Source organism: Chrysoperla carnea, chromosome 1, assembly GCF_905475395.1.
Source record: "Chrysoperla carnea chromosome 1, inChrCarn1.1, whole genome shotgun sequence".
NCBI classification, from domain to species: domain Eukaryota; kingdom Metazoa; phylum Arthropoda; class Insecta; order Neuroptera; family Chrysopidae; genus Chrysoperla; species Chrysoperla carnea.
Genome location: NC_058337.1, coordinates 86,741,069 through 86,769,000, shown reverse-complemented (window position 1 = coordinate 86,769,000; position 27,932 = coordinate 86,741,069). Strand labels below are relative to the sequence as shown.

General features: G+C 30.7%; 2 protein-coding genes across 2 annotated transcripts in view; both read right to left on the bottom strand.

The window, feature by feature from the left end:
• The window catches only part of LOC123290629 (disintegrin and metalloproteinase domain-containing protein 12-like), a 65,894-nt gene extending 48,940 nt beyond the window's left edge, over window positions 1-16,954 (bottom strand). The window contains exon 1 of the mRNA XM_044870883.1: window positions 16,484-16,954. Within this exon, the coding sequence (XP_044726818.1) occupies window positions 16,484-16,577 (94 nt within the window). The 5' untranslated portion in view covers window positions 16,578-16,954. The remainder of the gene's footprint in view (window positions 1-16,483) is intronic.
• A 932-nt stretch (window positions 16,955-17,886) lies between these two features.
• On the bottom strand, window positions 17,887-24,922 carry LOC123298933 (disintegrin and metalloproteinase domain-containing protein 12). The gene is made up of 10 exons (XM_044881038.1): window positions 24,799-24,922; window positions 24,164-24,267; window positions 23,085-23,240; window positions 22,705-23,013; window positions 22,371-22,544; window positions 22,135-22,304; window positions 20,369-20,517; window positions 19,008-19,644; window positions 18,525-18,726; window positions 17,887-18,463 (listed from the first exon to the last, which is right to left on the bottom strand). Exons 1-10 carry the CDS (start codon window positions 24,890-24,892, stop codon window positions 18,260-18,262), a joined length of 2,199 nt encoding a protein of 732 aa, XP_044736973.1. The 5' UTR covers window positions 24,893-24,922; the 3' UTR covers window positions 17,887-18,259.
• Window positions 24,923-27,932: the final 3,010 nt, after the last annotated feature.

Here is a 27,932-nt window from a genome sequence, read left to right as displayed (position 1 = left end):
CATTAATTTGTTTGCATAAAAATATTTCAGTAGTTTTTAGAGAATTGCATTTTTATTTTTCATTTTTATGAGTAATATGGCAAATTCATCAGGCAACTGACGTATTCTTCATAAATTTTACTGCAATGCATTTCATTTGATTTGAAGGTATAATTTTTACAGAGATATTTACGATTTTTATTTTCGATTTTATTAAGTTCTGATGGTAAAAACTCTGTGGATTGATGTAAAAATTATCTGTGGATTGTTAGGGAGTAACATAGTAAACTTCATAAAATGTTTACTAAATCTTCTATAGGATCGCTTAGCACATCACAGTGTTTCGTTTAAATGGAGCTAGCGGGACAAAAGTCATAACGCAATTTCAAAAAAATGATAAGAACATTATGTTAACAACCCTTTGTAGGTACCAAATTCGAAGATACCATTGGGCTAAACATCCCACCCAGGTAGGTGTTTGTGTTCAAAGTACAGTGATAACAAAGGTAGTGTAGCATTTGCAAATCGGTTGAATTTTTTTCACACTTTCGCACAGTGTTTCGTCTAATGCAAGCTAGCGGGACAAAATTATTTTTTGACTTATTTTTATTGTTTATGTATTTTCTAGGTATATTATGCTATTTTAAGAAAGAAAAAACATAATTTGTACACATTAATGTATGTAGACCGTAGATCGGTATTGATATCACAATTTCGCACGTGTCATTACCATTCCCGGGGTGAAATGTAGGTAAACACGCTGTAATTAGGGGTATATACCTACATACGTACCTTACTTACTACCTAATTTGGGTAGAATTTATCATTTATACTTCCTTCAGGTAGATTTTAACATTAAAAAAAAAAAAAGAAAACATATGAATTGTCAAAAACTATATTTGATTCGGTTTCAATATTTTTTCAAATTTTTATATATTAAATTAACTAAAATATGGTAAAAATAAAATAAATAAGCTAAAGTACTACGAAATTATTTAGAAATATAAAAAAACTTAAAACTATGTAGGTTAGTTGCTAGAAATATAAATCTTAAAACGAGTAACATATACTATATTAAAAAAAATACATAATACTACATTAAAAATAAAAAAAATAAATATTAAAAAAAGTTAATCAAGAAAAAATGTAAAGTTAATAGTCGTCATAAGATTCTTCGTCATTACTATCCCATTCTGTAGAGTCTGACAACAAATAATCCTCCTCATTAATTTCGCGTACTAATGACGTGGATTTTGATGAAATTGAAGGTGGGGCAATTAACGGGAGAGTCTCCGCTGGCAAAGAAGTATAATTCTTCTGTGGCAACTCTCTAAATGCGTTTATTACAAGATCGGAAGTAATCAGAAGCATTCTCAATAGATCTGTATTGGAGGCAACACGTGACCTCTTTCTGGTGTTTTGCTCACTGAATCTACGGCAATCTTTATTTCTTACTTCCTGAGCTTCCTTGGATAGCTGCCCAATTGGAAGAAGACAAGATTAATGACTTCTGTACTGTCTATAAGACTTCGTCTGTAGCGTTGCTGTTCTCGAATCTCTGCTTATATAGAATGTGCCCCGAACTACCATCACAGCCCCATTCACTTATCAAAATGTAGGATGAACGAGGCAGCACACTTCTGATAACTTCCGACTGAGCTGCAACTTAGTTCATTTGCAGATCGAGTTTCCAACAGGTCTACTACTCTTGGTCTCTTTGTTTTCATTGATAAGTCATCAAATGACTTTTTTGGTCGGCCTATATTCTGACCTCCTGAGGTCGTTGAAGATGTTGAAGGGCACGGCTGGTTTACACATACAGTTAATTCCATCCCGCACCCATCCAACCAGTTCTTATGTTTCATTAAAAATATTTACCTATTGCATTTTGATGATGCCCACTTTTCACTAAATTTCGCGGAAAAACTTGAGATTTTCGTCTTGAGTTTTCTTGTAGATTCTTCAGACATTTTATTCAGGCTATGTTTATTACATAAAACATCAAAAATGCGATGAATTCTTTCACTTTTGTCATATTTTTGCCATTCTTCGAAAAAATCCGATTTCGACATAGTTACGACTCGCCCTGAAAAAAGGACTATATTTTTCCTTGCGGGGGTTTTCGGGCCTTAAAATATATATGAATCTTTTTTTAAATGTTTGAAGTATAATATACAGAAAAATCTAGCTGGATACATGTGGATACAAAAAGTTGCAACCCTTTAAAGTTTAAATTTCACAAAAAATATTAAGTATTTCTATGATATTAGTCTAAGCCATGGTACACGAAAAATGTGAGTGATTTAATTATAAAAAAAACATAAAAATAGAGTACAATCCTTCAACTAAATGATCCATCACGAAAATCACTTTCCACTATACCACAAATTTTAAGATATGCTATCGAAACACAGTGTTTCGTTTAAATGGAGCTAGCGGGACAAAAGTCATAACGCAATTTCAAAAAAATGATAAGAACATTATGTTAACAACCCTTTGTAGGTACCAAATTCGAAGATACCATTGGGCTAAACATCCCACCCAGGTAGGTGTTTGTGTTCAAAGTACAGTGATAACAAAGGTAGTGTAGCATTTGCAAATCGGTTGAATTTTTTTCACACTTTCGATAGCATATCTTAAAATTTGTGGTATAGTGGAAAGTGATTTTCGTGATGGATCATTTAGTTGAAGGATTGTACTCTATTTTTATGTTTTTTTTATAATTAAATCACTCACATTTTTCGTGTACCATGGCTTAGACTAATATCATAGAAATACTTAATATTTTTTGTGAAATTTAAACTTTAAAGGGTTGCAACTTTTTGTATCCACATGTATCCAGCTAGATTTTTCTGTATATTATACTTCAAACATTTAAAAAAAGATTCATATATATTTTAAGGCCCGAAAACCCCCGCAAGGAAAAATATAGTCCTTTTTTCAGGGCGAGTCGTAACTATGTCGAAATCGGATTTTTTCGAAGAATGGCAAAAATATGACAAAAGTGAAAGAATTCATCGCATTTTTGATGTTTTATGTAATAAACATAGCCTGAATAAAATGTCTGAAGAATCTACAAGAAAACTCAAGACGAAAATCTCAAGTTTTTCCGCGAAATTTAGTGAAAAGTGGGCATCATCAAAATGCAATAGGTAAATATTTTTAATGAAACATAAGAACTGGTTGGATGGGTGCGGGATGGAATTAACTGTATGTGTAAACCAGCCGTGCCCTTCAACATCTTCAACGACCTCAGGAGGTCAGAATATAGGCCGACCAAAAAAGTCATTTGATGACTTATCAATGAAAACAAAGAGACCAAGAGTAGTAGACCTGTTGGAAACTCGATCTGCAAATGAACTAAGTTGCAGCTCAGTCGGAAGTTATCAGAAGTGTGCTGCCTCGTTCATCCTACATTTTGATAAGTGAATGGGGCTGTGATGGTAGTTCGGGGCACATTCTATATAAGCAGAGATTCGAGAACAGCAACGCTACAGACGAAGTCTTATAGACAGTACAGAAGTCATTAATCTTGTCTTCTTCCAATTGGGCAGCTATCCAAGGAAGCTCAGGAAGTAAGAAATAAAGATTGCCGTAGATTCAGTGAGCAAAACACCAGAAAGAGGTCACGTGTTGCCTCCAATACAGATCTATTGAGAATGCTTCTGATTACTTCCGATCTTGTAATAAACGCATTTAGAGAGTTGCCACAGAAGAATTATACTTCTTTGCCAGCGGAGACTCTCCCGTTAATTGCCCCACCTTCAATTTCATCAAAATCCACGTCATTAGTACGCGAAATTAATGAGGAGGATTATTTGTTGTCAGACTCTACAGAATGGGATAGTAATGACGAAGAATCTTATGACGACTATTAACTTTACATTTTTTCTTGATTAACTTTTTTTAATATTTATTTTTTTTATTTTTAATGTAGTATTATGTATTTTTTTTAATATAGTATATGTTACTCGTTTTAAGATTTATATTTCTAGCAACTAACCTACATAGTTTTAAGTTTTTTTATATTTCTAAATAATTTCGTAGTACTTTAGCTTATTTATTTTATTTTTACCATATTTTAGTTAATTTAATATATAAAAATTTGAAAAAATATTGAAACCGAATCAAATATAGTTTTTGACAATTCATATGTTTTCTTTTTTTTTTTTTAATGTTAAAATCTACCTGAAGGAAGTATAAATGATAAATTCTACCCAAATTAGGTAGTAAGTAAGGTACGTATGTAGGTATATACCCCTAATTACAGCGTGTTTACCTACATTTCACCCCGGGAATGGTAATGACACGTGCGAAATTGTGATATCAATACCGATCTACGGTCTACATACATTAATGTGTACAAATTATGTTTTTTCTTTCTTAAAATAGCATAATATACCTAGAAAATACATAAACAATAAAAATAAGTCAAAAAATAATTTTGTCCCGCTAGCTTGCATTAGACGAAACACTGTGCACATGCTTGAAAACTTTTTCATTTTAAATCTACATTGCAATAGTTTTTTAAACGAACAGCATATGTATATTATAGGTACTAGTCCGGGACAATTAGACAATTTAGTTCGATAAATTCAGAAACAAGTAGTTTCTTAACTATAATATAATAATAATACATAACTAATATGCTCGGTCTATATGTAGGAAGGAACTGGAAGCCTCCTTATTTAATAAACAATATTCTTAGACAGATGTTTTTTGAAAAGTGAATTTATTTTATATTAATATAAATGAATATTATGTGTGGTGGATATTATGTATTTTATAATTATATGTTATAATAATAATAAAAGAAAGTAATTATGTATTTTATATAAATTTTTAATTAAACATTATGCAAATGTCGATCGATTATTGTGCTATAAATATTAAAATATATATTATTTTACTGTTAATGTGTTTTATCGTTATAAGCACACACCCGGCACACGACAAAATTAGGTCATCATGTAAACCAAAAAAAAAAACTCTTGGAATTCGTTCAAAATTAAAAAATATATCTTTCTTGATATTTCAAACATTATGAAGCAGTCCACAATTATTGGTATTTTCAGAAGATAGTACAGCGTCCAAAGGCGGTTCGCTCCATATTTGATGTACCATTTTCCGCCTAATAAAATTCTTCTGTTTACTAGTATAGAAAATTCAGAGTAGACAGCAAACGAAAGACACAGCGAAATTCGATTTGACCGCTTTAATACTTGTTTAATAAATTCTACTGTCCCTGCTTTTGGCGCTATAACTAGGAATCGTAGAGTTTCTTATCTTTTCCGAAACAAAACATGGCCACCTAAATAAAAAATATATATCAAATGGATATTTTCGTCGTATTTTTATGAGGATTCATCTCAAAATCAATGCATTTTCCAGTAATGTTTATCGCTCCTACTACCATTATATTGAATGTCTCAAGTAAAAATGGAAAAGTCGTTGACCTTATCCATTATCAAGGTCGTTTTATATCAATCGATGTTAATATAACCGCAGGAAAAATTAAAAATATTGTTTGTTAAGTATACGATTTTGACCCGATTTTTTCTCGGCATAAAACTGTCTGCAGCAATACTACAAACAATAAAACTGATTTAAATCTTGTAGTTATTTATACTATTATTAGCTAATATAAAATAACGGATTTTTTCAAAGAAACGTATGCCTGCGTTCAATAAAAACGGGACAATATCTATTAATAACTTATCTGTGGGCGGGGCCTAAAAAACATGGCTGCGTTTTGTATGCAAGTGGAGAGTTAACAGTTTGTTTACACTGAAGTGTCATTCAGGTCAAAAGAATTTTAGAAATTCTGAGAAAATTATTGGAGCTTGCTTTTCTATAAAATGAGGTTAAAGTAATGAAAAATATAAATAGTATGTTCAGAGTTTCTCAGCACCATGTTTACAAAGTTCTCATTTAAGAGACCCAGAGACCATGATCTCTGGATTTTATGATGAAATAAATGGATCAGTATTAAAAAATGATAAATTGTTATTAGTTAAATGTTCGTGTAAAGTAGGTTTAGGTGAAAAATGCAAGCATATGGTATACAATTTTCTAACCTTAAATGTTATCGAAGCTTCTTACTATTTTATTAACTTTTTTTTGTCATAATATAATAAAAAATAATCTTTTTAGAAAAGGATAAGAGCGTGTTTCTTTTTGCTCTGGCAAAAAATGTAAATGGAAAATCGACAAGAACTTATTCTCAAAGAAAATTTTTAATCCAAGATGGTGAAAATATTTTTATTGAAGTCATCAATACTATGAACAAGTGCAAATAAAAAAGGCTGTGATAATGTAAAAAAGTACAAGATTCATGGTATATTCGCTGTTTTAAAAGCAAGTATTCGTGGGAAAAATGTTGACAACATTAAAGCAAACGTTGTATCAATAACTGCTACATGCTATTGGTGCTATTCAAGTAGACGATGAAAACATTTGCAAATGTGATAATTACCATAGTTTTATTGTATTTAAGCTAATTTTAAATTTAAAAAATAATGTCTTTTATGCTACGTTAATAATAAAACATGTATATCATATATTATTGTTTGTATTGGTGTAAAAATATCTTTATCGTGAGACTGAAAATGTAAAATGTGATTAAAACTTGATAATTAATAATATAAAAAAAGCTTTTATTCAATTTATTCCCAATATTTATATATTAAAACTAGTTTGATTTTTAACAACTAGATGTCGATTTATTTAATGGCACTACACACGTGTATATTTCAATCACCAATTTATATCAGATATAATATATATGTAAATGGTGTCGAGTTTTTATTGAACACGAGTATACGTACAGGTAAGAGTTTGGTTATAACAAAAAATAACATAAATAATATTTCTTTGCTCTAGATGTCTAGATATTGCATATAAAATGTTTTGTATAATCTGGTAGCCTTGCTCGGGGCTTGCCACATTACAAGTATGCAACTCAACAAAATATTCTTATCATTCTTCAAAATATTTATAGTGTATAATAACGTGAACTATATAGACCAAATTCTTACGAAAATTATTCAATGAATAATTACTGATTACACAAAAACCGCATTTTTTAAATTTGTGGTTAAAACTTGTCAATACCAAAATTAGATAATCATTAACCTTGTAAAAACACAGAACAACAATGAAAAATTTGATAAAACAAATTGTACTGATTCGAAAATTGTAAGTGCTGATGCGCTTATAATTAGTTTTTACTTAGAATTTAAAAACAATTAGAAAAAACTTAAAATAAACAATTGTTAATTGTTAAAATATCCTAGTGTGAAGGTAGAATATTTGAAGCTACCTACAAATTTTCAATATAATTTTGGAGAAAATGGAATCTAAAGTTTTGCTCTAATTTAGACTTGCTTATTTACGAACTGAATCTCGCTTTTGGTATGGGGTATAAAAACATTTATGTCAATAAAACTTATAATACTTTGGACAGTTTTATCGAACTTTTTTGTACAAGTACAACTCAATGGGCTTTGAGGCGATGTCAAGATCATTGGGCTTTATAATCTAGAAAAAAATTCTCAAATTGATGACAAATTAGTTGTGCTTGATTGATTTCTTGAATTCTCGCACAACTTATTAAAAGTTCATCTTAGCTTTGAGAAATAAAATATCGATATATATTACTTATAAATTTAATTAGTGTTAATTTCAAAAAGTTTCCATTTGAAAATGCGTGTTTAAACTATTATATGTATAAGCTTTAAATAATCTATTTGATGTTTTCATTTAATTAAAAATATTTTCCAACAGGTGTGGCACGGCGCGGTCACCCTACCCTGAAAATGAACTCTTAGGTACACCATCAATTTTTAAGATCAATAATAAGTTAAATAAATTTTCTTCAGAGAAAAATAATTTAGTGTAATATTTTGGAAATGAACGTGAGCACGCAAATTAGGACAAAACTTTAGTGTGCATTTTCTCCAAAACTATGAAATGTAGTTAATTGAAAATGTGCTGGTAGTTTCAACTATTGGTCTTGTGAATGATTCTCGAAAAACTAAAAAAATTCTAGATAATACTTTCGAAAATCAAAACAAGAATATTATTATTATTATTAAGAATAATGCATACACTGGCATTCAACACTTTCTATACAGGATATTTCAACAATTTAGTCAATTCTTTGTTTAAAATTTATTTTTAGAATGTACTTGCTTGAAAAGTATAGAATTTTATTTGCAATACAATTTTCCAGAACATATTTTAAGATAAGTACTTTCTTTCCTTAGTTTTTTACCGTTACAGGAAGAAAACTATATAAATATAGAACTAATCAATCTCTCGGTAAAAAAAAAGAGCAACTTTTGTGGATTATATGTATATTACCAACTCAAAATGGTAAAAGCAGTCATTTCGTTTATGATTTTGAGATAAGTACTTTCTTTCCTTAGCTTTTTACCGTTACAGGAAGAAAACTATATAAATGTAGAACTAATCAATCCCTCGTTAAAAAAAAAGAGCAACTTTTGTGGATTATAAGTATATTACCAACTCAAAATAGTAAAAGCAGTCATTTCGTTTATGCTTCTCCGATCTCCACACCTGTTTCTGTATTTTTTCTATTATCTAATTTTTACCAAACTTCCTAGTTATTCTCAGGTTTTCACGTTTCCTTATTTTTGGTAAGAGATTATAGTTTCTAATTTCATACAATATTTGATGTTATAATATTTGTCTAGCTTTATAAAGAATCTATGGCCTAATCTTTCCGTTTCCGTGTGTACACATATTTATTTTAAAAATACAAAAAACATATTGAAATGTAAAATATTTCATCGTAAAATTGACTCATAAAAAAATTTTATGAACGTGACATTTTTTAAAAATCATTTATATATATATATATCTTTATTTGACATAAATCAAAATAAGCTACACAAATTGCACAAATTATTAAATCAAAAAGGACTATACATGTTGATTGAAAAATTAAACAAAAAATAAGAATAGTCTTAATTATTACAACCATAAAAAAAATAAAAAATAAAAACATAATAGAATAAAAAAATTTTAATAGAAATTTATAAAAACATGGGCGGTTTCAATGGAGGTAAGCGTTTCTTTTATTTAAAATAAACCTTAGAAAGGCGACCACCGGCTTAATTTTTTCAGGCTCAGAAACGTTTAGTATATCTTCCGCAGTGTACATTTTAAACTTATTAATATCCTGCTTTTCTTTTCCTTCTACCCCCGGGCAGTCTTCTATCAAATGCTTCACACTCTCGGCTGCATTACACAAAACGCAAACTCTTACTCCATTAACTTTCACGCTATTCCATCTAAAACCATACATTCGAAAACTAGCAATCACATATCTTTCATTCCTCTCACATATACTTAAATATTTGGCACCTTGAACGTAGTGGTCTAGCATAGCAAACATGCTCAGACTCTCTTTGCTCCTGATATCTTCCAGATTTCCAGTCAGAGCAATCTGGTTTACCACTCGTTTCACAGATGCTTTGTCATCCATTTCAATCACACCATTTAATCCTCTTTCGTTCAATAACTCATTCAGCACACTCATTGTTCTGTCATTTATACATGTTATTTGCAACCTTTTATCAGAGTTAATTATTCTATTACGATAATTGATAGCTTTTTGAATACAGAGATATTCAGCGTTCCTAACTCCAAGCTCTAGATTAACTGCAGAGTTTGGCGTAGATTTGGATACACATAGTAATTCCTTATAGAAATTATGCAGGACCACATTAATTTTTTTAAATTGGTTGTTGTAATTGTTACAATTTGTGATCCACACTTCACTTCCATAGGTTAAGATAGGCAATACCAAAGCATTGCACATTTTCACAATCACATTTACTGGAAAATTCTCATATTTGTACACATACCGTCTTATATAAATTAATGTTATTTTGGCTTTATCTCTCATTCGCTCCACATGCTCATTCCAACTTCCATTCCCAGATAGCACCACTCCCAGATACTCAAAGTTCCTAACATTCTCAATCATTTGCTCTTTATACATCCATACCTCATTGGCGCCACGCTTCCGTCCATTACTCACAATCATCATCTTTGTTTTTCTCGCATTCACACTCAATTTCCACTTATCGCAATACTCCTCTAACGCTCTTAAACTTCTTCTCATCCCACCAACTGATTTGGAGGTTAGTACCACGTCATCTGCATAAAACAAAATCTTAGCTTCATAGCCTTTAATACAAGGAGACGTAGTACTAATGTTCTCCATCCATTCATACAGATCGTTAATATACAGCAAGAAAAGGAGCGCTGATAGATGGCATCCCTGCCGTAGACCATTATACGTTTTGAAGCTTGTACTTACGCCCCCCCAACCCGACCGAATGCAGCACGAAGTTGATTTATAAATAGATTTTAATATATCTATTAATTGCACAGGTAGACCAATATGCAACAACTTACTCCATAGAAGTTCTCTATTGACTTTGTCAAAGGCTTTCTCGAAGTCAATAAAACAGAGATAAGTCTTGGTCCTTTTGACTGCTAGCGAATTATCAATTAGCGTTTTTAGTACCAAGACATTATCCATTGTTTCATATTGCCTTCGAAATCCAGCTTGCGCGCAGTTAATAATTTCATTATCATCCAGCCATTGCCACAGACGATCGGACAAGAGTTTTGTGTAAAGCTTACTTAGATTAGGCATAAGAGTTAGACCACGATAGTTTCCAGGATCAGTGCGTTCACCAAAACCTTTGTATATATTGGTAATTATACCTGTGGTCCAAATGTGAGGGTACGCATGGTCAATAGTCATGGCATTGAACAATTTTTTTAGCAAAGGTCCAAATTCTGTACATTCGTTGTACATTATTTTTATTACTTTATTTAAGATTCCATCCCGCCCTGGTGCTTTATTATCCTTTGCCATACCTATAGCCCAGCATATGTCCTCATCATTAAAATATATGTCAAAGTTGGCATTTTGTTCATCGGCCATTACCCCTTCTCCTGCTGCATTTTCACACTCTTCGTTCATACCATAGAGCTTGCAGTAGTAATTTTTCCAATCATCCACACTTACATCATCATTCACAACACCTCTATTTTTAAACCTGAGAATTTTCCATAATAACTTTGAGTTACTTTCATTTGCAGCCTCATTCACCCTACGTACATATTCAGCCTCACACATCATCTTTTTATATTCACACATACTTTGAAACGAGGATTTACATTCCAAATATTCTTGTAGTGTCGATTCAGTTTTATTTCTTCTCATCTTCCTCAGTTTGTGTTTTAGTTCCTTATTTTTCTTTATGCAGTCGATATCATACCACTCATCCTTTGATGTAACTTTATTACCCCGATATTTTGGAACTTTTAGCTCCTTGCTAATAAAAGCCATCCATTCCTGTAGTACCATAACAGCTTCATCAATTTTCTTAATTTCTATCAAATGGCTCACGCCAATCAAAAACAATTGGGATTCATTACTATAAATTCTTTTTATTACATCCTCTTCCCTCTCCAAATCCCACCTATATCGATCGAGTTCCATCATATTACATGTCTCATCAAGCATTCTAATGGTAGGAACTGTCATTTCTAGAGGAAAATGGGAAGATTCAACTATTTCGCCCACTTTCATATCTACCCGTGAGTTCCATAAATCCTTCGTTACACACACATAATCTATCACACTTTTACCTAATTTAGATACATACGTCCATTCGCCATTCCTGTCATTCAATGCTCTGCCATTCAATATCACTAAATCATTCTCTTTCACCATACTCAAAAATTTCTTGCCATTCGCATTCACATATCCATCCATACTATACCTTGGTATTAACACATCATCCTCAATATCTATGTGATCCATTTCCACCCCAATCCTAGCATTAATATCGCCACCTAGTATTATTGAAGCAGTTGGATATCTCTGTATTAATTCGCTTATTTCAGTGCTCAACATTGAAAAAAATTGGCTGTTAGAATATCTGGAGCCCTCCGGTTGCAAATAAACCACTCCCACCAGTAATTTTTCCCGATCGTTCTCAATCAATACCCACATAATTTCATTCAAACTGTTTTTAATCTCACTTACCATACCTTTCATACCACATCGATAGAATACTGCCAAGCCTCCAGGAAATCTACCCCTATTTGCAAAACGGATACCGCTCCTGCTTATGCATTCATATCCTTTCATGCAAGGTTTTTCATCGGAAACCGTCCATGTTTCTACCAATCCTATTATATCAAAGTTATTAGCATATTCTATAAAACTCTTCTTCATCAGTTTCTTCTTAGCTCCTTCAATATTCCAAAATATCATTCTTAGTTTTTTCCTACGTGTCTTGAATCATTCTTGTTACCCTTGTAATTGCTACGTTTCAGATCTTGTTTAATCTTCGCCTCTATTTCATCAATTTCGTTTGATGACTGTGTACCGGGTCTCTTATGTCCACGCCTCGCATTAGATTCTTTTCTTTTTTTCCTTTCTTCAGCTTCTCTAATCCTAAGTTCTTTTGGTAGATCATTGTTAATGTAAATTGAGGTCCCCATAAGTTTCTTCTTTTCCTTGAATATATTTAGTTTCATCTTATGGTTATTTAATGTAACTTTGATCGGATTATTGGCACTTTTATTACGTCCTAGTTGATAAACTTGCTGAATATCATTTCTATTCACGTGCAACTCCAATTTACTATTCAACAAATCTATGACAGCATCTTCTAAGTTTTCTTCATTAGCCATGGGTTCAATGCCATGGATAATTATATTATTTGAATTAATCTTCTTCTGTAGCTGCAGAATAGTTTCATTTTGGCTTACAATTTTCTTTTCATTGCTTTCAATTTGATGTTTTAATTCTTCATTTGCCGTTTTTAATTTAGTTATTTCTTCTTTAAATTTTGCTTCGTTCTCATCAAATCTTTTGTAAATGGCTTCAAGTAGAATTTTATTTTCTGCAGATAGCTCCATGTTATTTTGTTCAATAATATTAAAAAATTTTTATATAAAGAAATACACAAAAATATATTGTATCCTAGAAAATCATTTACTTACCCAAAAAAAAATATTTCAATAATAATAACATAAATTATTTTATTTGTGTTAAGTTTTAATTTTTAAAGCAAGCTATGCATCAAATGGTTTGGTTTATAAACAAAAATGGTTTATATACCTAAAAATTTTTTAAGTATGATTAAACTAATGGACCGATTATGAAAGAAAACTCGGTCTTCTAAACCAAAATATGTATTAAAAAATAAATAAAAAAAGAAAACAATTGCTTAATTTAAAATTTTGATCTTCCCATATAATATTTACTATATAACTTGCGCCTTATTTACATCCTCACGGGTGATGTTTACGAAAAAATGTTTCAAACAAAAGTTGTTTGTTTGTAAGGAACATTTTTTACAATTATACTTTTGTTCTATCTCTAACGGTTTATAAGATGGGTCCTAGGGATCTAAGACCCAATTGACCTATGTTGCTCATTTAAGAAATTAGCCTCACTTTTTACATCCTAAGCACGCTATAAAAATTTCAGCTTGATATCTCTTTTCATTTTTGAATTATCGTGTTCACAGACTTTCAGGCAGGCGGATGAAGAGACATTCAAACGGGCAACCGGAAATGAATTTTATGAACAACTATACCAAAATTTTGTTGGTAGCATCAATATTTTTAAGCGTTACAAACTTGGGACTAAACTTAGTATACCTTGATATATAGCATATCTTATATGGTATATATAAAAATGGCTTTCTGTGAAACTTTTTCAAACCGCTCCCAAAATGTTCTTCGGATCGTTCTGATCAAAAGCTCTCACCGCGACAAAAATTATTTACGAGCATTTTTCGAGCTATGAGCATTCAAGGCTACATATATATTATAGTTATAGTATATGACTACCGTATGTCGTATGTGTGTGTTTGTATGTTATACGATGTATCATTATTAAGATGGTAGTCATATATTATATAACTTTAATCTAATTTGTGAGTCTTGATAGCCCGTAGCTCGAAAACTATCCGTGGCCGGGTAATAAATTTTATGGTCGTGAGAGCTTTTGATGTGAACGATCCAAAGGAAATTTAGGGGACGGTTTAAAAAAGTTACACAGAAAGCCATTTTCCTATCTAATCGAGCGGGGTACTTTGTGTGATGATTTTCATTTCTTGTTTATTACACGACACTCGGACATTCTGTAGACTGATCAAAGGTTAGTATATGGTAATTCTACAGTCTCGAAAAGTAAATGTCGATTTTTATAAAGAATAATTTTTTTTTTCGTAATCTAAATTTTTTCGTACCCTTGTTAATTCCTACCGTGCGACACACTGTATTTCAAAAACAATTTGGATACTACATTAATTTTGTATCATAATTTGAGTGTGTCTAATAAAAAATTGGCGCCACCCTGTTTATATCATCAGCATAATATATTTTGTATCATTTACAAGATCACCAAATGATGCCAAAAAATGTCGGCGCCACTAAAACCAATGTACATATTCGACTTGTTTAATGAATTATTATTAAAACAGTAGTAGGTACTTAAAAGAGAAGGTTTTCCAAAAGCTTAACGATTGATTTATGTTAAAGAGTGCTTAATAATTTAAAAGTTTAAATTTTCCGCCCTTTTATCTGAATAAAATATTTTGAGTTCACGTTATTTTAGATGATATAAAGTTATTTTTTATGACAGTTTCGGAAAACATGTATAAATGTTAAAAATGTTCGACATATATACAGTCATTAGCGGATTAAGCCAGCGCGGGGCCCGTTGTAAATCAACAAATAGCTTTCTTAATCTTTGTGGGCCTTGACAAAAAACCACGAGTATTTCACTACTATTTTTTAACCTTCTCTAGTTTATCTACAAATAGTTGTTCGACATCAGAGTTCGTTAATTAACGAAAAAAGTTCCTTTTTTTTTGTTAATAAAGTTGAAGAGTTTTGTGTTTGGATAGTTGAACGTAATCTCAGGAACAGGTTCAAATCGAAAAATTCGTTTAGTCTTGAATAGTTCATTTATCGAGGAAGGCTGTAGGCTATATAACATCACACTCTGGCAGTTACCCGCCCGCTTCGCTGAAAGATTTCGATTTTAAAAGAAAAATAATTTGATCCCATAATAAAAAGTAACATATATTCTGAGTGTTATGCATGGGGGATAAGTGAAAAGTCTAGCGAAACGGTCGAGTTAAGCTAGTTTTAAATAATATAATCGTAAGCTAGTCATATGAATTACGCCAATAGCCTTAATAAATAATAATACCTAATAAATTAGTTAAATTTACAATTTTTCCAGACTCGCTAGAGTTAAACTCGCTTTTCCAGACTCCAGAGTTAAAATTACATGTGAGCCTATAAATTCTATGAATTGAAAAGCGGTATCCTCTTTTATTTTAAAAATTAACAAATGAAAACGATGGAATGAATAAACTTGGGTAGGAGCGAAATTGTCGTGTTTTAGTTAAAAAAACAGAATTGTCTGTTTAAAATGAATAAATGATTAGCTAATGAATATTAAAATATCTATGTAATAAATAGAGCAATTTTGACACTCTTTCATAAGGTTCTACCGGTCATTTATTATACATAATAAATTTTTAACAAGAATATGTCACATATCTGTGTGCTAATTTAAAACAACTACTTCACAAAGTAATTGCACACTCAGTAGTATTAAAAGTTCAAAGTTTTTGAATGCGGAACCCTAAAAAAATAGCAATAAATTCTTTAACAAGTCTAGAAACTAATTATTTAAAATTATAATGGCTAATTTATAAAATTGAATTAAAAATTCGTGTTAAAAAAATAATAATTTGAAGTGAAGCCTACGAAAAGATTCTAAAATATTTATCATTTCCGTATAATGTAACAGGAAATAATTGGGAGCAATGATCTTGTTTATCATTCAAAAAAAAATATTCCTAAAAATACACTTATGTAATAAACAGACGAGACTCTCAATAATGCAGGTATAATGTTTGTATCGAAATTAAGACCGATATTGGTCATCCCTTTACGTCTAATGATTTAAAATACAAGTACCTAATATTTTATTTAAAAATAGTATACATATGAACGATATATCGTTAAGTTTAACTTATAATTCGAAGGGACACAACCTATATGTGCATTGTAGTTTAATATGCAGCATATGTGTAAATATTTATCATGTTTTTAAAAAAATTTTTATACATTTTTTCAAAAAAACACACTAAATTGTTTGAATAACCTTTAAAATGCATTTGTCTTTATTCTAGGAAAAAATTAATTTATGCACTAATATGATATCATCACAAACAATAAATTTTTGCAGTGGGTTTTAATGTTTTTTTTTTAAATAAAATTAATTAATTAATTACAATGTATGAAAATTAACTGGAAGAAAATACAATGTTTTAAATTAGTGCATGTAAATATTTTATTTTATTATTTAAAGGTTACAAAATTTTTGTCGATTTAAATAAATACGAATTAAATTTACCAATTTTATTAAACGATACATAATCCTGAACACAAACACTAAAATTCACTAATAAAACATAACAAACAACAAACTGTAAATTATTGAACGCCATTTTTAACAACAAATTCACACAATAACTCCCATTGTTAATGTGAATCACTCTTCGACACTGTTTAAAAACATTGAAAGTTTATCTTTATCTTTGGTCGTACATTAAACTGAGAGGGATATTTATTTATAATTGTATTTTATTATGAATGTATAATGTGTATAATTCAACGGTTATGGTACTCATTTTACGTTGTTGTATGCTTATAATCCGTATAATGGAATCTTGTAAACTTGGATGTTAACATAACATGTTATTACCTACTTCAAGCATATAGGGTGTAAACAAAAACCAAGGATAGCCAAATGCAATTTGCAATGAATACCAAAAATATTAATTTGAAAAAATTCTTGGTTTTTATTACTTTTTTAATATAGTTAAGAAAAGAAAATCAGATGTAAATTATTATATTTTTTATAAGTTTTCATTCCTTTTATTATAATTGTTCTTTTTATTATTTGTCATCTTCATTGATATGGAAAAAGTGACTATTTTACTTTTGTCAACTGAATAGGAATATTTGTAAAACATTGTTGATTTTCGGTTGGTGTAGAATTAAAACCCCCTCCACAAAAAGATTTTTGAATATTATATATTTCAATAATATATATTGCCTTTTAGAATAATCACTAGTTCAATACTCAAATAAGGATTGTAAGAGTTTCACCAATGTTAAGGTTTTAAGAATTTAACTTCTTTTTGGTTTGAGAGAAAATAGTACCAATAAAAATATAAAAAGCTAGAGGATGTAAATAAACGGAATGTATTAGGACACAGAAGGTAAAATTTAAAGCACATAGTTTATAATAATAAACCTTATATATGTCATAGACAGTCTTAATTTGACTTTGCTTTAAAAAGAGTATCTTCATATATTTTTCCATCACATAATTAATTTTGTTTGATATAACTATAATAGCCTCATACCGAAATTTATAAAACACCCAGTCACCCTCAAGATTTTCAAATTTACGTTTTACAAAATTCTAGTGACTTTTTATTATATGTGCCACTATAAAACACATTTAATATTTTTGACCAACAAAAGTGACTTAAAAAATGTGACATTCTTGGATTTTGCTTAAAACCTTGTTTTTACCGCTATTATACCATGTCCTATGTATTGTTATATACACACACATATTATACAAAATATGGTTTTGTAGTGACATCTATGAGAGTAAGCTCAAAACTATTTTAAACACTACAATTTCATTTCTTTTGAAAGACCCAAAATGGGTAAATCAAATAAAATTATTATTATTATTTGTTTTGGAAATTTTACTAATTACTGGTCACAATCAAATAGCTTAATAAATTGTGGGTAAATGGGTAGATTAATTTCATTTAAATTTCATTAAAGCTGTGATAATAAAAACTCTCGCAGGAAAATGCAATTATTAAACAAGCACAAAGATTACATAAATATAGTTTTTTTTTTTTTAAATAATTTTTTAGTAGTTTTCTATAAGAAATTCGCTGAAACATTAAAAACTTTTTTAATTGTTAAATAAATAAATGATAGTGGGTTTATTGACTAATTTTAAGCAACAAAGAATTCTTGCGAGTTTTTTCGCCTAGTGCTTAAGTTTTTGAGGTAAGAGTCGCTTAACATATCACCCTTAATATCTTGAAAAAAGAGTAGGCTACGTAAAATAAAAAGAGTAGGCTGTAAGATAAAAGATTTAGTTGATACCATCTATGTGTCTAGTTGGTCCACTATCCACAGAGCCACCAGTACCAGCATATTCACAGTTTGGTGGGGCAAAATTATCTTTACAATGGCAATGTCCTTTGTTATTACAATAGCCGTTACCATTACAATTATTCGAACAGTTAACACTTTTTCGTAAGTTTTCGATTGTCACACATTTTTGATTGATACACATCTGTTTCAAAAAAAAAAAATTATGTACAGTTGAAAGATAGAGTGGACCTATAATTTCTTACTTTTTCTCTGCCACACATTGCACCATTTGGTGTTAAACCAGGATCAATATCATTTAAACCTAAATCCACCATGGCGGTATTACATTTTATAATTGAGCCATTCGTATTGATATATGCATGTGATAAAATTGAAGCATTTTCCAAACCAAATTCCAATTTATCATTTGAATGGTCACAATGGAGAAGTCCACAAAAAGAATCCCTAAAAAATTGATTCTTAATAAGTAATATTTTTATTTTTTATTATTTATTTTTTATTTTTTAATAAAATCTTTAAATTGAAATTGAACATAAAAATAACATCAATCGTCGGGATATTATGTTGATTGGAAGAGGTAATTTTACGTCCTTTGTCCATAAAATGGTTTTGGACAAATTGGTGATAGAGATAATGTCCGCAAAAATATTGTGATAGCTCGATGGATTCGGAATTAGGTCTAGAATTGGTTTATAATAACACTACTCTATTAAAAATTAACTTACTCAAGTGCGCACTTAGTATACGTCGAATTCAGTTGATTGTATCCACAATTTCCATATCGAGTTCCTCTAGTGTTTAATTTATAACACTCAACTCGCGATGAAGCTGATGGACCCCATAAAACTTTGCATTGATCATTACGTGTTCGACACGATCCTTGATAACAGAATGCCTGACCTTCACTACAGATTTCTGAATCCATTTTATATACATCATTCGGGCAATATTCTGAATGGCCCGTGCAATACTCTGGTAGATCACATTCTTGATCAGCCGATCGACATAATATTCCAGCAATTTTTGGCCGACATGTCAATAAATCACAACATTCTCCGGTAGCACAACTAGCATTTGATTGCAACATGCACGTGGCAGCATTACAACATGGATTTTTACAATTATCGACAATTCCGCAATCACATTCTTCACCAGGTTCAACAAATCCGTTTCCACATACAGGACTATCGAATAAATGTTTTGGCTTATTGCGTAAACAATAATCCATGCCATGTTCGAATGTGTTTGCTAGAGCTTTTAAACTACATGATGACCAGTGTCTAGGTGATTCGGATGAAAAGGATGGTGACATAATACACCGATCATCGGGACATTCACAATCGTTTGAATCATGTTCCATACCTGTTAAATGTAATCAAATTCTAAGTATTAGAAAATTTGTAAACCTGAAAATTCTTTAGGTTCAATTTTAGATTTTGTAATCTGCGGAGTGCTAAGTAATAGACTTCAACCCTTAAATTTACTTTTTATATAACAGTGTAAATGTCACAGCAAAACTCTTAGCTCTCAAAAGCACTTTTTAACTGGAAAAAACAGGTAAAAGTACTTTTGACTGCACAGGTGGTCAATAGTAGTTATGACTGAAAATCATTCGTTAAAAGTGGAGATTCTGATCAAAACAACTCGGCCATTACCACTCTGTTAAAAACACCTCGATACAAAATCGCTTGCTGATCCACGGATTGGAAATGCCTTTAATGGGGTCGAGTTAGCATGGGTGTGCGGGTTTTTTTATTTTTATTTTTGGTTAACTCTGTGATTGCGTTTATTCACTGATCCACGGGTTGGCCATGGCTTTAATAAAGTCGAATTAGCATGGGTATGTGATTTTATTTATGGCTTTTATTTATGGATTCCGTTCATTCATTGATCTATGGGTTGGCAATGCCTTTTATAAGGTCGAGTTAGCATGTCGCATTTTCGATCGCGAACGAAAAAACATACACAAAGTACGGTCCCTTAAATAGGCATTAAAGTGCTGATCAACTTATACCTGATATTCCTACTGATCAAGAAATGATAGCGCGCTCTCACCTCTGATAATTTACCATCTATTAGAGCTTACCAAAATTATGTCCCATTTGATGAGCTACTGTTGAGGCTACTAGCCCTGCAGTGAACGAATCATCCGTAGAAACTCCACCAGAAAACTCAGATGTACAAATAGAACCTTTTAATGATTTGCCAACAACTGAACCTTCAAATTTCGTCCCACTAAGATATTTTAAAAAAATACAAAAAATTAAAGCAATTTTAAGATCTGAAACATAAATATTTTATTATTTTGCTCACCATTTGCACTAGTGTTAAATGGGAGAATCAATATTTGAATAAAAATAAATTATTCGAATGAGGGGCAATTATAGAGATAGCGGCAGATTCTTTATAATTAAATGGATGACTATCTTTTAGTGACATGTTATGCTATGTTTACTTATATGTTTCGAACGTCGGACTGGATAAATGGCATAAATAATTTGTCGGATAACGCGATCGAGAAATTATTCGTATATTTATTAAACGTTTCTGCAAATACAAGTCATGTGGCCATCGGTAATCTAGTGGATAAATCAATTTTGTTTCTATGTATTTTGGAATATGTACCTTTTGCAACTTACCCATTCAATTAGTACAGTTTTAGCGAACTATGAAAATAACAATAATTTCAACTTTTGGAAAACTTTTCTAGCTATTATTAGGTACATACATACAGTCAAACCTGGATAAGCGAGAGTTCAAGGGAGCACAATCTCATTCTCGCTTATAGAGGTTTCTCACTAACCCCAGTTTCTCGCTAATGCAGGTACATGGGTAGCGTTTCTCTCTTATAGAGGTACGCAGCAATAACAATTCACAGCAAGTACGAATGTAGTAAATATGTAGCTATAGTCCCTCCTAAATAATATAAATAAATAAAGCTCGACTGTCGCTTATAGAGGTATAGATAAGTAGCAGTCTCACTTACGGAGGTCCATATGGAAAAACGACTCTCTCTTACAGAGATTTTTGTTTCTCGCTAATAGAGGTTTTGGGAGCTTAAAATGACGGGCCCTGGCTATTACTCTCACTTATAGAGTTTTCTCACTTATCCAGTTCTCACTTACCCAGGTTTGATTGTATATGAAAAACTGACAAAGACTCATTTTGAAAGTGCATTTTCGAAAAAATGAATTGTTCAATAGATTCGAATTTATAATTTTGAAAGAATTTCTTAATGCAGAACTAAAATATCGAACCAGTTGATACAATTGAACTATGTTCTTTTAAAAAGCCCTTTTATTTTTTCCAAGTTGATAGTTTAGGATGCATTTAATTATTAGGTCACTTTAAGTAATATTTCTAATTTCTAACAAACATAATATTTATGGCTAGCTGAATCCAAATATAATATCAGGTTTAAGTTTTTCTCACAATAAACCCCTATAAATAACTATAAGGGCCTTCAAGGGGTTGGAATGTGTTTTTAAGTGAAACGGGATTACAAGAAAAACAAAAATCCCGCAGATATTCATTTTCAGCACTTTTTTAATTTCGTTTCCATTTCTAGCTATTTTAGGCCCTACCCCCCTTAAATATTAACTTAAAATTGGTATTAAATTTGGATTCAGCTACCTAAAAGCCCTTATATACAAAATAAATTATTAAAATCGGTGTTTTGATTCCATTTTTCCAAGCCGTTTGACCTTTTTGACTCGGGTAAATATAGAGCCTAAAATCTCTAAATCAACCATTCCGAATCAACACTGTGCGCCGGGACCACCATTTGATTGTAGTGGTTACTATGTGCATATTTTTTTTTAAATATTTTCAAAATTTATAAAATTTACTTACACCAGTAATTGTGCATTATCGTTAGGATGTTCTATAGCCAAGTGTTGACGACGGTAATGTAAAAAGTTTGTTAAAGTTTTATCACCATTTTCAGAAATGTTAATTTCATTAGTTTCCGTCCAAACCACAACTCCAACAAGGGCAATAAAAATATTTAAAGGAGAATACAACTAAAACAAATCAAATTTTTTTCTTGATATTCAAAGTATAAACAAATACATTCAGATTATACATACAGCGTTAATAATATTCGCAATATTTTTGCATCGATTTGTTACAGTTTGCAAATTGGATTCCTGATGTATATACCCAAGCCGATCTACAACCAGAACTAACTCAACAAATCTAGACGTTTCATTAACATTATATGGTCCACGTATTAAACTTGTGTTTCGATTTGATCGTTTATACTATAAAAGATTCATTATGATAAATAATATATGTCCTAAGCGGTAGAGGAAAGCAATTTTTTTGTCTTTTCTATTCCTAACTCGATTACTGCAATAATTTCCATTTATTGTTTTCTTCAAAAATGGGAATAGAAAGTTCATATAGAATAATTGTACAAACCCTAAGTATCCTATTAAATTCAAGATTATTTATTATTGCTTCTGATGAGGACGCATTCAACGGTGAAATGTTCGAACCTTCATAGCCACATTTTTTCTTCTCGAACAAATCCGAATGTTTATATAAATAATGATCATTAAAATTTTCCAAATCATTCTTACTACTATTACTTTTTCTAGTTGATTCTAAGTAATGTAATTCATTACCATCAAATATTACACCAGATAGTTTATTATCACATGTAGATATGGCAGCCCATGAATGTTCTACGCCATTTAACGAGCCTTGATATTGACATAATTCTATGTCCTGTAAAATTTATTTTTAAATACTCGTTTAAATTTTAAAGGGTTTTTAAAATTTATTTTATGCATACTTACATTAATTTTAGGCTTTTTAACGACAGATTTTCCTTTATGTTGATATCTGTGAAAATAGCCTTTTGGTATTAATTCTCTATTTAATTTTAAATTTAATAAATGCTCTTTTCCATTTATTTCTAATGTTATTTTTAAGTCATGAACATGACTGCTATCCTGTAAAGAAAATATTACTATTAACACGTTCGCTGCCAGACATATTTTTGAACATGTGCCTTACTAACGCCAGACATATATTTCACATTGCGGTCTAGTGGGCCACCATATAAAAAATATGTTGGTGCCATCGGGGACGTTTCTCACTTTGAAAAAATCTAAAAAATTGTATGTGCAGCAAATAGTTTCTAGGCCATGTTGGTCCATTTCTCATAAGTTAAATATTCACCAAAGGCCCAAAAGCTATTAGAAAATATGTTGGTCCCATGTGACCAATGTCTCAACAAAACTTTATAAAATATCCAACCAACTTTAGATTTTTACGAAGTATAAAATTGTAGAATAATACTGCTATAATAAGTTACGAGGTTACTAAAGTCCAATATGAAGTTGGAAATTTGAAAGTCCTAAAATCTAATTCTATATTTTTTAAATATTTATCTACTTTTGGAAGGTAAGTTACATTTTATGGAATCCATTCTAGGGTTTTACATTATTCAACATGGATTCAATGATTCGATTACCTCCTGGATTAGCCTTATTTCCCATTATTATCGTTACTTATGTAATCTAAAATGTTAGTAGGGGTTGCATTGTTTTTTCTTGTTTATCTCTTATTTATAGTACATATCTGTTGCAGATTCAATTATAATTTTTGGAGAGCTGACATTGGCTGTCTATTTTTTTGCGAAGAATATAATCCTGCACTTAGTTTGCCAGGCCTTGCTGAAGCCGTGTTCAAGTTAAATAAATCAAGGCTTCGTAGGAAAACCAAGATTTGATTAACCAATACTGGTAGAACCTCATTTCCATATCAGTTCATGGTGGAACCCTCTCATTTCGCATTTGACCAGTTTTTGTAAGTTTTCATTAAATTAAATTTCAATAAATTGTGTTATATATAATATTGCAAAAATACTTACATTTTCTTTGGTGGTGAAAATTTCACGTTTCTCTCGCGCGTGATATATTTTTGGTTTAACTAATGTATACTTAGCAAATTCTGGAGCTAAATTGTTTTCAGCCACTGAAAATCAAATAATTTATTCTTAAAATGCAAGTAAAATTTACAAAGTCTAAAACCCCCGAAAAAAAAATTTGGGTACAGAACCCTATACTCCCACTTTAAACATATGTAAGAACACTCTCAATTAAATAACCTTTATCCTGAAAGCCTTTCAGAAATTGAACCGATCTTGAAGAATATCGCCAATTTTTTAGTTTTTTCGGGTACGGCACCCTAAACACGCACTTGAAACATAGCTAAGAACACTCTCCATTAAATTACTTATCAAACGAAACAAAAAAATCAAAATCGGTTCTTCTTAATTATAATTATCTATAGATAAGATGTCACTGACTCGATGTCGTAATTTTCGGGTATTAAAAAGCAATTAAGTTGCACGGTTTCTATAATTTTTAACCATTTGGGTTTCATTTTTCAATTAAATCGTACCTACATTCCACACACTTTTTCTTCTGCAAGCAACTCTTTTCTAAATGCTGCGTACATTATTCTCGACTCAATTTAGAACTCTTTAATATAAATACCACTTACCGCCTTTATTATTTGATGTATACTCGCGAATGCATTCACAAAAATTCACTAATAAAACACAACAAAGAACAAATTTAAAATTATTGGCCGGCATGATTTCTTATTGTTAAATGTGAAGCAAACGTCTTTACGATTGCAAAAACATTGAAAGTTTATCTTTTTATTTTAATTAATTATCTTTCAAAGGAATCGACTAGAAACTATCCGATTTTGAGTATACAATTTTCTCTTTTGGTCTAATGATTTAGGATAAGGTGACTTTGGTAGATTTTTTTAATATTTAAAAAAAATAAGGATTTATGAACATGACGATCAAGTAATTTCAGGTAAACAAATAAAATATATTAATTTTTCAATTTTGATGGCGAATTAAGTTATAACTTAACGATATAAGACGAAAAGTAATAATAAAATGTTTCGATATCGATATCGGGGTATTTTTCGAAATATTGAAATTGAAAATTTTCTTTAATTATTAAGCTTTGGATATTTCAAAACCAAGGCAGATATCGAAAAATTTTATTTTTCATCTACATTCATGAAGTTAAAATAAAATTCATTATCAAAGTTGAAAATAAGATAAAAATAATTTCAACCCAGGGCCGGATTAACAAGTAGGCAGAATAGGCAGTTGCCTGGGGCCCCCGATTTTAGGGGGCCCCCGAAAAATGAAAAAGACTTCTAAAATTTTCTTACAAACATAAAATTCTAGAGAGTGAAAGAAAAATATAATCAGAACTTGTAATATTTGGGGTTGCGCAGGGACAAATAGGACACAACTAAACAACGTACAGGATAATTTAGAAATTTAATTAAGAATTAATATACATAGAAAAATGTTCGTATTAAAGTTCATCAATATTCATGAAATAAAATCACATCAGTGTTCATACTAAATTAACGCATGTAATACAGTTTAGATACGCTGCTATACAACAACCTCAATACAGTTTAGATACGCTGCTATACAGCAAACACAATACAGTTTAAATACGCTGCTATACGCCAAACACAATACAGTTTAAATACGCTGTTATACGCCAAACACACTTCAGTTTAAATACGCTGCTTTTCGCCCAAACACAATACAGTTCAGACGCGCTGCTATACCACATACACAGTAACACTTCTTACTCACAACTTCCCGCAGCCTGCTTGTCCACAACCTTCGTCAACAACACTCGCACTCACTGACTCCCCGCAGCCTGCTTGTCCACAACCTTCGTCAACAACACTCGCACTCACTGAGATACCTTCTCGCTCGATTTTTCGGGAGTGATAGTTTAAGTGCAATACACTAGTAAATACTCAAACTATCGTTAGCGTCTAAAGTTAAAGCGACTCGAGATGTTAGGTATACTTTGCATTGAGTCAGATTTATTGAACAAAATCGATACTGATGATATAATTGATGAATTTGCCGAAAACAAATGTAGAAAACGACATGTTTAAAATGTAAATAGTAATTTTATTGATATTATTACATTGGGACAATAAAATTTTTATGAAAGATAAAAGTTTGTATTTTTTAATCGAAAAAAGAAGGGAACGGACGTGAAAAAAAGGGCCCCCAAATTGATGGTTGCCTAGGGCCCCGTTGAGGGTTAATCCGGCCCTGTATTCAACCCATAATCTCCCCTACTCCTACATTCCTTATATCGATGGAGACACTTGGTTTGTTTCTTTTTTATTGCTAATAAGTTTACTTTCTATTAAAAAATTTCTTTTTAAATTTTGTTTCATTCGCAAATGTCATTTTGTTAAATTTATTTAGAAACATAATGGGTACATTCGTCTAAGGCACTAGTAATTGCCCTTGCAAAATTAATTTTTCCCAATCTTAAACTAAATATTAATTTAAAATTTGTATATTTGAAATATACATAGTATATTAAGTTTATTCCCAAGTTTGCAACGCTAAAAATCATAGAATCACCTAATTAGTCCATTTCCGGTTGTCTGTCTGTCTGTCTGTCGTCTGTCTGCCCGTCTGTCATCACGATTACTCAAAAACGAAAAGAGATATCAAGCTGAAATTTAATAGCGTGCTTAGGACGTAAAAAGTGAGGTCAAGTTCGTAAATGAGCAACATAAGTCAATTGGGTCTCGGGTCCGTAGGATCCACTTATAAACCGTTAGAGATAGAACAAAAGTTTAAATATAAAAAATGTTTCTTATAAAAAATTAAACAACTTTTGTTTGAAACATTTTTTCGTAAACATCACTGTTTACCCGTGAGAGCGCAAATTATGCGCAAATTGTATAGTATGTATTATGTGGGTATATCAGTTACATCAGTATATGTGTGTCATCTATGCATGTGTAATGTGATAGAGTAATTAACACTGTCTATACATGGTATTTCTACAATTAACTCAGTCAATTGTTTATTTCACTTTTTTTTTTAAATTACTTTAAGCCTAAAAAACTTGTTGAAAGTTTTTGTGCATCTTTTTTTATTTTAAATCAATTATAAAAGAATGTTATTAATAATCTCTTAAAAACAAGCTCAGATATACCTACCTAATAACATTTCTTTTAGATGCATACTCAATACCCACAATCTACTTTCTCGATAAGGAAAATATTAACAAAAATATTGAATAAGGAAAAAATAAATGTTCATACAGTTTTTTTTATTAAATAAATATATTTTAAGCGAAATTTTTTTTACATCAATCACAAACAGATAATTACCTATTAATTTGTCTATTTGAGGTATTTAAAAAAATAAAAAATAAAACAATTTAAATCTTGTAAAATATAAAAATATATTTTAACAGTCAATGACATCATTTAATAAAGGCCATATTAAAAACAAAACAATAAATAAATAATATTTCTTTTCATAATTACTCTATTAAAATTTCCAACTTGATTCTACAAAAGATAAGTAAATCTCATTTTCAAAAAACCAATATTCATTCTTATTTTTTTCTTTTATTTTCCTGTTTCTCTTTGATGTGGATACGTATATGTTATCGTTTAGGGGTCATTTCGTGAACTGGTGCACATGCACAAACCCCATCTTTTGGTGCATTGGTGAACGAAATCGGTAAATATGAGCTCTACTACATTGACAACGCCATCTGTTGGCGCATAAGAGAATTAAATCGGTAAGCTTGACTACTCTC

Coding starts and splice junctions, on each gene's coding strand:
- LOC123298933 (XM_044881038.1), bottom strand. CDS start 24,892: ATGCCGGCCAATAATTTTAAATTTGTTCTTTGTTGTGTTTTATTAGTG. Junction 22,545..22,704: donor AATTTAATAGGATACTTAGG/GTTTGTACAATT, acceptor AATCTTTTATAG/TATAAACGATCAAATCGAAA. Junction 22,305..22,370: donor TTGCGAATATTATTAACGCT/GTATGTATAATC, acceptor GATTTGTTTTAG/TTGTATTCTCCTTTAAATAT.